Here is a 12,467-nt window from a genome sequence, read left to right on the forward strand (position 1 = left end):
TAAATAAATGCCTGAAATATACAGTTGAAGTTGGAAGTTTACATACACCTTAGCCAAATACATTTAAACTCAGTTTTTCACAATTTCTGACATTTAATCCGAGTAAAAATTCCCTGTCTTAGGTCAGTTAGGATCACCACTTTATTTTAAGAATGTGAAATGTCAGAATAATAGTAGAGAAAATTATTTATTTAAACTTTTATTTCTATCATCACATTCCCAGTGGGTCAGAAGTTTACATACACTCAGTTAGTATTTGGTAGCATTGCCTTTACATTTTTTTTTATGTAGGTCAAACATTTTGGGTAGCCTTCCACAAGCTTCCCACAATACGTAGGGTGAATTTGGGCCCATTCCTCCTGACAGAGCTGCTGTAACTGAGTCAGATTTCTAGCCCTCCTTGCTCGCACACGCTTTTTCAGTTCTGCCCACAAATTTTCTATTGGATTGAGGCCAGGGCTTTGCAATGGCCACTCCAATACCTTGACTTTGTTGTCCTTCAGCCATTTTGCCACAACTTTGGAAGTATGCTTGGGGTCATTGTCCATTTGGAAGACCCATTTGCGACCAAGCTTTAACTTCCTGACTAATTTCTTCAGATATCCACATAATTTTCCTCCTCATGATGCCATCTATTTTGTGAAGTGCACCATTCCCTCCTGCAGCAAAGCACCACCACAACATGATGCTGCCACCCCCGTACTTCACGGTTGGGATGGTGTTCTTCTGCTTGCAAACCTCCTCCTTTTTCCTCCAAACATAGTCTGGAAAGAATTGTGGTTTTGGAGCAGTAGCTTCTTCCTTGCTGAGCGGCATTTCAGGTTATGTTGATAGAGGACTAATTTTACTGTGGATATAGATTCCTTTGTACCTTTTTCCTCCAGCATCTTCACAAGGTCCTTTGCTGTTGTTCTGGGAATGATTTGCACTTTTCGCAACTCGTCTCCTTCCTGAGCGGTATGACGGCTGCGTGGTCCCATGGTGTTTATACTTGCGTACTATTGTTTGTACAGATAAATGTGGTACCTTTAGGCGTTTGGAAATTGCTCCCAAGGATGAATCAGACTTGTAGAGGTCTACAATTTTTTTTCTGAGGTCTTGGCTGATTTCTTTTGATTGAAGTACACCTCCAATTGACTGAAAATATTTCAATTAGCCTGTCAGAAACTTCTAAAGCCATGACATCATTTTCTGTAATTTTCCAAGCTGTTTAAAGGCACAGTCAACTTAATGTATGTAAACTTCTGACCCACTGGAATTGTGATACTGTGAAGTGAAATAATCTGTCTGTAAACAATTGTTGGAAAAATGACTTGTCTCATGCACAAAGTAGATGTCCTAACCGACTTGACATAACTATAGTTTCTTAACAAGAAATTTTTGGAATGGTTGAAAAATTAGTTTTAATGACTCCAACCTACAGTGCCTTGCGAAAGTATTCGGCCCCCTTGAACTTTGCAACCTTTTGCCACATTTCAGGCTTCAAACATAAAGATATAAAACTGTATTTTTTTGTGAAGAATCAACAACAAGTGGGACACAATCATAAAGTGGAACGACATTTATTGGATATTTCAAACTTTTTTAACAAATCAAAAACTGAAACATTGGGCATGCAAAATTATTCAGCCCCCTTAAGTTAATACTTTGTAGCGTCACCTTTTGCTGCGATTACAGCTGTAAGTCGCTTGGTGTATGTCTCTATTAGTTTTGCACATCGAGAGACTTAAGTTTTTTCCCATTCCTCTTTGCAAAACAGCTCGAGCTCAGTGAGGTTGGATGGAGAGCATTTGTGAACAGCAGTTTTCAGTTCTTTCCACAGATTCTCGATTGGATTCAGGTCTGGACTTTGACTTGGCCATTCTAACACCTGGATATGTTTATTTTTGAACCATTCCATTGTAGATTTTGCTTTCTGTTTTGGATCATTGTCTTGTTGGAAGACAAATCTCCGTCCCAGTCTCAGGTCTTTTGCAGACTCCATCAGGTTTTCTTCCAGAATGGTCCTGTATTTGGCTCCATCCATCTTCCCATCAATTTTAACCATCTTCCCTGTCCCAGCTGAAGAAAAGCAGGCCCAAACCATGAGGCTGCCACTACCATGTTTGACAGTGGGGATGGTGTGTTGCTTTTACGCCAAACATAACGTTTTGCATTGTTGCCAAAAAGTTCAATTTTGGTTTCATCTGACCAGAGCACCTTCTTCCACCTGTTTGGTGTGTCTCCCAGGTGGCTTGTGGCAAACTTTAAACAACACTTTTTATGGATATCTTTAAGAAATGGCTTTCTTCTTGCCACTCTTCCATAAAGGCCAGATTTGTGCAATATACGACTGATTGTTGTCCTATGGACAGAGTCTCCCACCTCAGCTGTAGATCTCTGCAGTTCATCCAGAGTGATCATGGGCCTCTTGGCTGCATCTCTGATCAGTCTTCTTCTTGTATGAGCTGAAAGTTTAGAGGGACGGCCAGGTCTTGGTAGATTTGCAGTGGTCTGATACTCCTTCCATTTCAATATTATCGCTTGCACAGTGCTCCTTGGGATGTTTAAAGCTTGGGAAATCTTTTTGTATCCAAATCCGGCTTTAAACTTCTTCACAACAGTATCTCGGACCTGCCTGGTGTGTTCCTTGTTCTTCATGATGCTCTCTGCGCTTTTAACGGACCTCTGAGACTATCACAGTGCAGGTGCATTTATACGAAGACTTGATTACACACAGGTGGATTGTATTTATCATCATTAGTCATTTAGGTCAACATTGGATCATTCAGAGATCCTCACTGAACTTCTGGAGAGAGTTTGCTGCACTGAAAGTAAAGGGGCTGAATAATTTTGCATGCCCAATTTTTCAGTTTTTGATTTGTTAAAAAAGTTTGAAATATCCAATAAATGTCGTTCCACTTCATGATTGTGTCCCACTTGTTGTTGATTCTTCACAAAAAAATACAGTTTTATATCTTTATGTTTGAAGCCTGAAATGTGGCAAAAGGTCGCAAAGTTCAAGGGGGCCGAATACTTTCGCAAGGCACTGTAAGTGTTTGTAAACTTCCGACTTCAACTGTACATATTACCTCAATTACCTTGAATAACCGGTGCCCCCGCACATTGTACCGGAACCCCCTGTGTATAGCCTCGCTACTGTTATTTTATTGTTGCTCCTAAATTATGTTACATTTCTATTTTTATTTCATTTTCTTTCTTTAAAGGATCGGACCCTTTTTTTAAATTTTCGCCTAAAATGATCTAGCTGCTTCATGCTTTAGAAGCTGAAGCATGGATATTTGCTTATTCTTGAAACCATTTTAAAGGAAACACTTTGAAGTTTATGGAAATGTTCAATTCATGTAGGAGAATGTAACACATTAGATCTGGTAAAACATATATATATATTTTTTTTTACCATCATTTTTTTAAATGCAAGGGAAAGGCCATAATGTATTATTCCAGCCGAGGCGCAATTTAGATTTTGGCCACTAGATGGCAACAGTGTATGTGCAACATTTTAGGCTGATACAAAGAACCATTGCATTTCTGTATAAAAAAGATGTAAAAGACTGCCTAAATGTGCCTAATTGGTTTATTAATACATTTCAAGTTCATAACTGTGCACTCTCAAACAATAGCATGGTATTATTTCACTGTAATAGCTACTGTAAATTGGACAGTGCAGTTAGCTTAAATTCTTGTTAATCTTTCTGCCAATACCAGATATGTCTATGTCCTGGGAAATGTTCTTGTTACGTACAACCTCATGATAATCACATTAGCCTATGTTAGCTCAACCGTCCTGATGGGGACCCACCGATCCTGTAGAGGTTTTAATAATAGAGCCCTCAGTCTGGTTTACATTACTGCATAATCAAGACCGCAGGACCAAGAACAGTGTAAATCTGTTCTGTCTTTTTCAAAGTACTCTGGGTGTCTGAAACACTCCTAGAGCATACAGTGAATGTTTTTTGTGTGTGTGAAATGTCACGTTATCAATTAAACAGTTTTTAGTGTACGAGTATGTAGCTGTGTTGTTATAGCACTGTGAATATCCCTACTGCTGCTTTTGGTGGGGTTTGCGCTTATTCTTATTCAGACCACATGTAGTGTGCATTTGATATCAAAGTACAATTTAAAGTACAATTGTGCCAAATGGCTAGAAACTCCTGTAAATGATGGTAATGTTATCCAAATGTCTTCCACAGCATATAACTACTGCTCGAACAACGGAGGCTGTTCACACCTTTGTCTACCTCGCCGCGGCGGCTTCACCTGCCGGTGCCCAGACGTGGTGGACGGAAGCTGTGTGTAGAGAGGAAATTGTGAGGACTGAAGAGAGATCAGTAAATTCTCCTGCTAACTGCACAAAAGGAGTTGTGACACGTGTGCCTTCCAACTTCCTCTTTAGAGGAAGAAAGATAAGCTGCATCCGGCTGCCTGTTGCTCTGTGGCCCAAATCCATTCAGATCGCTAGGCCTCTATTGCTCAGTTCCTTGTTGATTTCCCTCTGGCAGATCTGAGAGGATTGGGTAGTTTGTAAGGATATGATAGGGATCTCTACTGTAGTTCTCTGGTTGGTTAGGTGGAGTTGCTATCCTATTGCTTCCACCTATCTAGTCCTTTGACGTTGTTACTGTGTGTATTTGAAACCTCACAAATTATTTTGGCATTGTTTTCTGATCCATTTGATAAAAAGTCACATTGTATTTTTTTGTATTGTAAATAAATACATGAAATATGCAGTTGAAGTCAGAAGTTTACATACACCTTAGCCAAATACATTTAAACAAAAAATTCCTGACATTTAATCCTAGTAAAAATTCCCTGTTTTAGGTCAGTTAGGATCACCACTTTATTTTAGGAATGTGAAATGTCAGAATAATAGTAGAGAGAAGGATTTATTTCAGAATGTCTTTCTTTCATCACATTCCCAGTGGGTCAGAAGTTGACAAAAACTCAATTAGTATTTGGTAGCATTGCCTTTAAATTGCTGAACTTGGGTCAAACGTTTCGGGGAGCCTTCCACAAGCTTCCCACAATAAGTTGGGTGAATTTTGGCCCATTCCTCCTGACATAGCTTGTGTAACTGAGTCAGGTTTTAGAGGCCTCCTTGCTCACACACGCTTTTTCCGTTTTGCCCACATATTTTCTATGGGATTGAGGTCAGGCCTTTGTGATGGCCACTCCAATACCTTGGCTTGTTGTCCTTAAACCACTTTGCCACAACTTTGGAAGTATGCTTGGGGTCATTGTCCATTTGGAAGACCCATTTGCGACCAAGCTTTAACTGATGTCTTGAGATGTTGCTTTAATATATCTGCATAATTTTCCTTCCTCATGAAGCCATCTATTTTAGGCACCAGTTCCTCCTGCAGCAAAGCACCCCCACAACATGATGCTGCCACCCCCGTGCTTCACAGTTGGGATGGTGTTCTTCGGCTTGCAAGCCTCACCATTTTTCCTCCAAACATAACGATAGTCATTATGGCCAAACAGTTATATTTCTGTTTTATTAGACCAGAGGACATTTCTCCAAAACGTACCATCTTTGTCCCCATGTGCAGTTGCAAACCGTAGTCTGGCTTTTTCATGGTGGTTTTGGAGCAGTGGCTTCTTCCTTGCTGAGCGGCCTTTGTCGATATAGGACTAGTTTTACTGTGGATATAGATACTTTGGTACCTGTTTCCTCCAGCATCTTCACTAGGTCCTTTTCTGTTGTTCTGGGATTGATTTGCACTTTTTGCACCAAAGTACGTTCATCTCTAGGAGACAACGCGTCTCCTTCCTGAGCGGTATGGCGGCTGCTTGGTCCCATGGTGTTTATACTTGCGTACTATTGTTTGTACAGATGAACGTGGTACCTTCAGGGTTTTGGAAATTGCTCCCAAGTATGAACCAGACTTGTGGAGGTCTACAATTTTTTTTCCTGAGGTCTTGGCTGATTTCTTTTGATTCCCATGATGTCAAGCAAAGGGGCACTGAGTTTGAAGGTAGGCCTTGAAATACATCCACAGGTACACCTCCAATTGACTCAAATGATGTCAATTCGCCTATCAGAAGCTTCTAAAGCCATGACATAATTTTCTGGAATTTTCCAAGCTGTTTAAAGGCACAGTCAACTTAGTGTATGTAAACTTTGGACCCACTGGAATTGTGATACAGTGAATTATAAGTGAAATAATCTGTCTGTAAACAATTGTTGGAAAAATGATTTGTGTCTTGCACAAAGTAGATGTCCTAACCGACTTGCCAAGACTATAGTTTGTTAACAAAAAATGTGTGGAGTGGTTGAAAACTAGTTTTAATGACTCCAACCTAAGTATATATAAACTTCCGACTTCAACTGTAGACCTATTATCTGAAGTACACCTTTCCAGTGGTGCGCTTGATGAACAGTTATAGCTGATTACTACTCTGAAGGTGTACAGATTGTTGGGCATAACGCCAGGTTGTTGGTGTTTGACTGCCACAAGCCTATCTGGAGAGAAGTTGGCCCAGTGCCTTTTGATGACCTCATTCTCCCCATAAGAGGGTTGACAGCCCACCATAGGATTATGTTACATAAGGTTAACGCATGTACTGTGTGTGCAGCTGTGCGGCGACTGTGGGGAAAAAAAATAGGACATTTACAATCTGTACAGCTGTCCTATTAAACCTTTTTTTTTTTTTTTACAAGTTTGGTGTACATTGTCTTTGTTCTTGTTAGTACAGTAACATGTTAGTTATCAGGAAGCTATTTGTCTTTTTTTGAAGGCATACAGTAACTTTAATAACAGTTTGTGATTTGTGAATTCACACATTGTCATTGGTATATGCATTACATTTCTAAAAGATCTCAAAATGAACTGTGGCGAATGCAACATCTCTGGCCACAGCCTAAGTAAGTAAGCCTTGTCTGAGCCAGAACAGCCAATAGGGCAGAAACCCATCTCCTGTGTCTGTAGCGTGAGGCAGCTTGATGTACAAGTACACCTATCGACAGAATGCTAGTCAAAGGGCTGGACCATAAATCCATCTCCTTAATTCTGAGTGCAAAGCAGTGGCATCGGTCCCATTTTTGTAAGTCTTTGGTCTGACTCGACAGGGGATTGAAACAAACAAAAGCATTTGAATTGACAAGTATAGTGCTAATTTAGGCTACATTTGGAACAAAGACATTCTTGTGCAAGGAATACAATGACTGTGTCAAATGAAAACAACAGAATAACACATGTTCACTCTAGTTTACACATCCTTCGCTTTGCATTTCGTGAACAAAGTCATAGATTTCCAAACATCTTTTCCTGGTCTTTTCCTGATCCTGCATATTGCACTCATCACTTGTGGGCCAGTATTCGATCCATGTCCGCTCACCCAATACATAGTCGAATCTAGAAACAAAGACATAGCTCTTAGCAGGGTTTGCGGTCTAGTAGTGTGACGGAAATACAGTTACAGTTAATAAAATAGCTCATTTATAGCTTTTACTTCAAGGATGAAAGTAGTCTATGGGCCAGGACAAACTGTAATCCATGGTTAAGTTCTTTAAACAGCCACTACAAACTTGAGCCACTGCTAGCATAAAAATCATTGAAAGTGATGGGGGCATGTGAGAATGTAAAAAAAATGTTTTCTCCAAATCACCGAAATCAAGGAATAACTCCATATTTGGCTTGATGTTACTTAAAAGGTGATTTGGCCATTCAAAAATAACATGCTCACCCCCCCCCCATCACTTCCATTGATTGTTAGCTAGCGGTGGCTAAAGTTAGTTTGTAATGGCTGTTTAATGAAAAAACAACCATTGATTACAGTTTTTCCTGGCCCATAGACTGCTTTAAGGTTGAGGAACCATCTAACGTCAAGTTGTAAATACTGAACTACTCCTTTAAAGTGGATACTGCATTCCATTGTTTGTTTAATCTGATCTACACTTGAAAGTTTAATCAGGAATCTGAATCCACAATGTGGTTTCAATACAGCGCCCCCTGTTGGTCATCCAGGGTTTATACACATTGACTAGAACTCACAACCATTCAACAACAGTATGAGCCATCTGTTTTAGCAGACCACACCAATCAGTCAGTGGTTGGGAAAAAAGACAACAAGTTGACATGACCACCATTGTCATCTATTTCTTCTAAGGATGTAGCTACAAAATATGAATGTATAATCCTCATAGTTTACATGTTTTTTGTCAAATGCATAGATGTGTATGAAACGGTAAGCAAAAATATAGAATTTATGTCCATATGGGGAAATGCACCTTACTTTCTTTTGAATTTTGTGTAACGTCTGTAGTCTAGTCAAGGTAACATCATGCTAAATATATTGGCACACTCCACTTACCAAGATAATTTCCAAATAAGGCAGGCTTTCACCTGCTTTTATAGTAAGACTTCAGGTGGAACCACCCAGCACATCTAGAAGGGAGTGTATTTCATACAGAACCCCTCCCTTGAAATGACGTAGAGGCACCTTCTCAAGGTGCCTTTACATTATGATTTCATTGGTACCGCTAGGGGCGAAAATAGCAAGATTTACTACTAAAATACCAAAACATATCACTTTTGCAACGAACGGTCAAACTGAAGACCAGAATGAGCCTAAAATGTCTGGTTTTCGATTAAAAAACATATGTTCATGAAAGTTGCTTTTTGAAAAAATATGAGTCGTGGGCAAGATTTCTCTTCAAAACCCTTTTGAAACTAGCGTAATGAAATGATGAGACATTTCTTACCCGTGACCACTCTGGATTAGATCTGCAGTGTCTCCAATGAGCAGGTAGCTCTGGCCTTCTTTCAGATCTAGTGCCTCTCTACAGGAGGGGTGGGCCAGGAACAAGCGTTTTCCCCCTTCTAACACAAGGTCAGTGCCTAAAGAGAAGTGAAACATTAAACGTTGATCTCATTTGTAAAGAACTTTGGTTTTAAACTTTCTGGGAAAAAAAAGAGTGGCTTGCAAAACAAAAACATTTGCATTTGTGTGCAAAACCATATTGTGTTTCTAGGGAATATTTGGGTCGCTTCACAACTAGATTGCCTTTTATATACTTCAGATATTATGCGTGTAAATGTTGATAAAACAGTTGATTTACCAGTTGGACCACGAACATCTATGCTCTAACTAAACCATGTTAAAAAAAATCCAATAGCTGTCTGTTTTTATTCAAGTAAGTGATTTGTTTTCTCTGAAAATCCCCATTTTGGCATGTCCCACATTTTTGTCCAACTTCTCTGGAAAATTTTAACCCACATAACCCCAAGATTTTCACAAGTTTTCACCATCATTGTGAAGCCCTATTTACTTTGTTGCTTTGGTAAAGTCATTTCTGAAGATGTTTACTTATTTCATGTGATTAGTGATTCATTAACAGTTGTCCCTCAGTTTTTGCTGAAGAAACATTGAACATTTAATAGTCAAATCAAAATGTACAAGCAGGTGAGCTGGCCGTTTTCTGGTGTTTAGTTGTGGAAAACTGAGCACATTAAACATAACAAGTCAACCCTGTTACTCATCGATAGGAAGGCTAGAAATATTTTAACAAGTGAAATATTTGTATTAAGCTTGCATTCAATTGCCCCTCTCTGTTGCACACTACAAGCTTCCATTTCCCCTGTCAGAAGGGAAGTTGATCATTGTTGATTCAAGATGAAATCGTCAACACTGTTATGATCAACCCTGTCACTATAGTAATTTCTTTTAAATAAACCTCCTGAGATTGGGAAACATGGTTTTATGAATTTGATCAGAATGTGAAAATTAGGTGAAAAATTCAAAATATATATTTTTGACAAATTACACTACCCAATGATATTTGCGGAATGACACATTTGTGTTGAAGTGAGAGGAGCATTTGAAAATGTTAACAAAATATCAACTGCCACTGATTATACACATAGTCCTACTCCATTATAATCCAGCAGTGAATGATTCTCGTTTGGGAACTCCGGACTAAACATTAAGGACTTATCCTACCTTCTTTAATAATCATTTTTATTTCCATGAGGTATGTGTCGGTGTAGGACTCCAGTGTTGCATTGACAATGGAGGCTTTGAAAACTGTGGAAAAAAAGACAGTCATATGAATAAATTAACATATCATTTTGTTCAATTTAATAAAACCTGTGTTGTGTCCAGTAGGGAGAAAACACAAATGGTCCCATTGCAAAGCACTTTGTGTCATACTACTGAACACTGAACACAATTGTCTGCCTCAACAGACTTACCATAATCCATATGAGATTCGCAGGCTTTGTCCAACAATTTTATTTCACTCACGTCTCCAAGTTTCTTCTGGTAGCTGCAGCTCTCTATGAAAGAAAGGTCATGTGTATGAACATTTCAAAGTAACCAGAAAATCTATATAGTGAGGACAGTATTACTTTGGCATTCAGAATATTAACATTATGCTGAAATTCAGAACATGTTTTGTGCGAACATTCCACTCCTTGTACTCTGTGTCATTGCCAAACATGGCATTGTACTCCGTGTCATTGTTTGACATGACAAGGAGTCGCAAGGAGTTGAAAGATGACAGAAACAGACTGGTTCCCAGGCAACATTAACATAGCATTGTACAGGCAAAATGATCATTCGATGTGAAAATGGAACACAACATTTAGGTTTTTCCTGAACATTGAATTGAGGATGGACGGATTGTTGACAATGGTAAAAGGATCAGAGTAGAGTAAGCTGATCCTATAACTGCAACTACTTTTTGGCAGAAATTTGGTCACCGAGGCATGGTACCTTCAGCACAACGGCACACATCATCTTGACAAAGCCGGTTCAGGGTTCCATCCTTCTTCAATGGGTGGTAGAACTTCACACAGCGGTTCTCTAAAATGACAAAAGTCCCTATTCAAAACAATTTCTTCTGTGTGTTGGTATTTCTAGTGAATGCATTGTAGTCTATGAGGTACATGTGAGTATTTGTGCTTATATCAGACCTGGGTTCAACTAGTTTTTCATTTTCTTTCAAATACTTTGAGTGTTTGATTGAGCCTACCTGGAATGCCAGATGGGCAGGGTTTATACTTTTGGGAATATTCCATTGGTTCTATTCCACCAGACAAGCTGAATCAAGTACAGGTTAAGTATTTTAAAGAAAGGTACATTCTATTTAAACCAGGTCTGGTTCATATCACCTCTCAAATAAAGCATACCTTGAGCATAGTATTCATAAACGGTGACCCCAACAGGTTGAAGCAGACCTACATCTTGTACCTTGTGTATTCTGAACGCCACTTTGTCTGGTAGTTTAAAAGATACCTTAATGGATACCGGAGATATAGTGAAAGTTGAATAATACAATTAAGTTACGTCATTGTAAACATGTCACTGTCACTGAGCAGAAGAAAGTCATTTCAATACCAGTGTGGCATGTAGTCACAAACAGATACCTGGTCAAGATAGATGATGAGGGAGCCCCTCTCAGACAACGTTTGGTCCATTTCAAACTTCTGAATGTACTTTTCCCTCCCAGTTGACAACTGCAAGCAAAAACACAAGAGTGAACTTTGAACCATTAATGTTTATTGTATTATCCACAAAAAAAAATCTGAAATGAAGAAAAACTGTGTTTGGCAATGCTGTGCTAAGAAGTGTTCATCCAGGTTGAGGGATTAATAGTATTGCCATAACTACACCAGAGCTCACACTGGTGAGGTTAGCATAGGGCTAACATGTGCCAGGCTATCTGATGGGACCAACTACAATGTAGCGTTCTATCACGCGAAACAACATAAACAATTTTAGCGACTCGTCCAGTTAAAAATTGGTACACTAAAAAGTAACTGATTGGCAAATGGTGCTGTTTGACTGCTGTTAAGGAAAAGTGTTCTCTCGCGTCCAACTACGTCAACGATTTTAATTCGCCAATATGGAATTTGCCAGGTTATGTCATGCGAACAGCTAACATGTAGCCTTTGATCACGTGCCACTACGTCAACAATTTTATTCGGCTGTTGATTAATCATTGACAAAAACTTTTTTTTTAATGTTCGCAAGTATGGACCCAATTGATTTTACAGGGAAATATTACAATTAGGCTAATGAAAGACTATTAAGGGTAAGAGTACATACAGATCTGCTATCTTAATTTGACCATGTTTCTCACAGCAGGAAGATAATCCTGTAGCAACAAGACATTTTTATTAGCATGTGGATTATAACTACTGAACATTTTTGTAGGGGTTGATACATTTTTCGTTAGGGCAAATCAAGTCTAATTTGTGGAAACTTTAGAAGCCTTTTTAAACCTCAAATACAGCACAATTTGCATTTCACTGCGACAGCACAGGGATCAAATTAAGGCCGCATATCTGCAAGCTGTTTTGCTAGGTATGTATCACCCGAAATTGCCCAGCCAAAAGGAACACTGTGATCCCTCTCTGACATCCAATGATTCCAGGCGTTCTGGAGAAACAGCCTTGACTCCAGGCATTCTAGGAGATCTGCAAGAAGCACAGTAAACACTAGAGGTTGACCGATTAAAT

At 39.2% G+C, this 12,467-nt stretch overlaps 2 protein-coding genes across 5 annotated transcripts in view; one reads left to right on the forward strand and one right to left on the reverse strand.

Moving 5' to 3' along the window:
• Window positions 1-6,655, forward strand: part of LOC110486033 (nidogen-1) — a 69,974-nt gene extending 63,319 nt beyond the window's left edge. The window contains exon 20 of the mRNA XM_021557343.3: window positions 4,194-6,655. Within this exon, the coding sequence (XP_021413018.3) occupies window positions 4,194-4,300 (107 nt within the window). The 3' untranslated portion in view covers window positions 4,301-6,655. The remainder of the gene's footprint in view (window positions 1-4,193) is intronic.
• A 75-nt stretch (window positions 6,656-6,730) lies between these two features.
• LOC100135918 (complement C3-like) overlaps window positions 6,731-12,467 on the reverse strand; it is a 47,181-nt gene continuing 41,444 nt past the window's right edge. For 3 of the 4 annotated variants that reach the window (XM_021557344.3, XM_090196054.1, XM_036940683.2), the window contains 7 exons: window positions 11,373-11,462; window positions 11,136-11,241; window positions 10,720-10,809; window positions 10,197-10,280; window positions 9,946-10,029; window positions 8,708-8,843; window positions 6,731-7,358 (listed from right to left, as the gene is read on the reverse strand). In XM_021557344.3, coding sequence (XP_021413019.3) covers window positions 7,208-7,358; window positions 8,708-8,843; window positions 9,946-10,029; window positions 10,197-10,280; window positions 10,720-10,809; window positions 11,136-11,241; window positions 11,373-11,462 — 741 coding nt within the window. In that variant the 3' untranslated portion in view covers window positions 6,731-7,207. Of the gene's footprint in view, window positions 7,359-8,707; window positions 8,844-9,945; window positions 10,030-10,196; window positions 10,281-10,719; window positions 10,810-11,135; window positions 11,242-11,372; window positions 12,426-12,467 lie in introns of all 4 variants that reach the window. The other variant, XR_016485831.1, reaches the window with a different exon arrangement.

The sequence above is a fragment of the Oncorhynchus mykiss genome, chromosome 13, assembly GCF_057628025.1.
Source record: "Oncorhynchus mykiss isolate SJ-2025 chromosome 13, ASM5762802v1, whole genome shotgun sequence".
NCBI classification, from domain to species: Eukaryota; Metazoa; Chordata; class Actinopteri; order Salmoniformes; family Salmonidae; genus Oncorhynchus; species Oncorhynchus mykiss.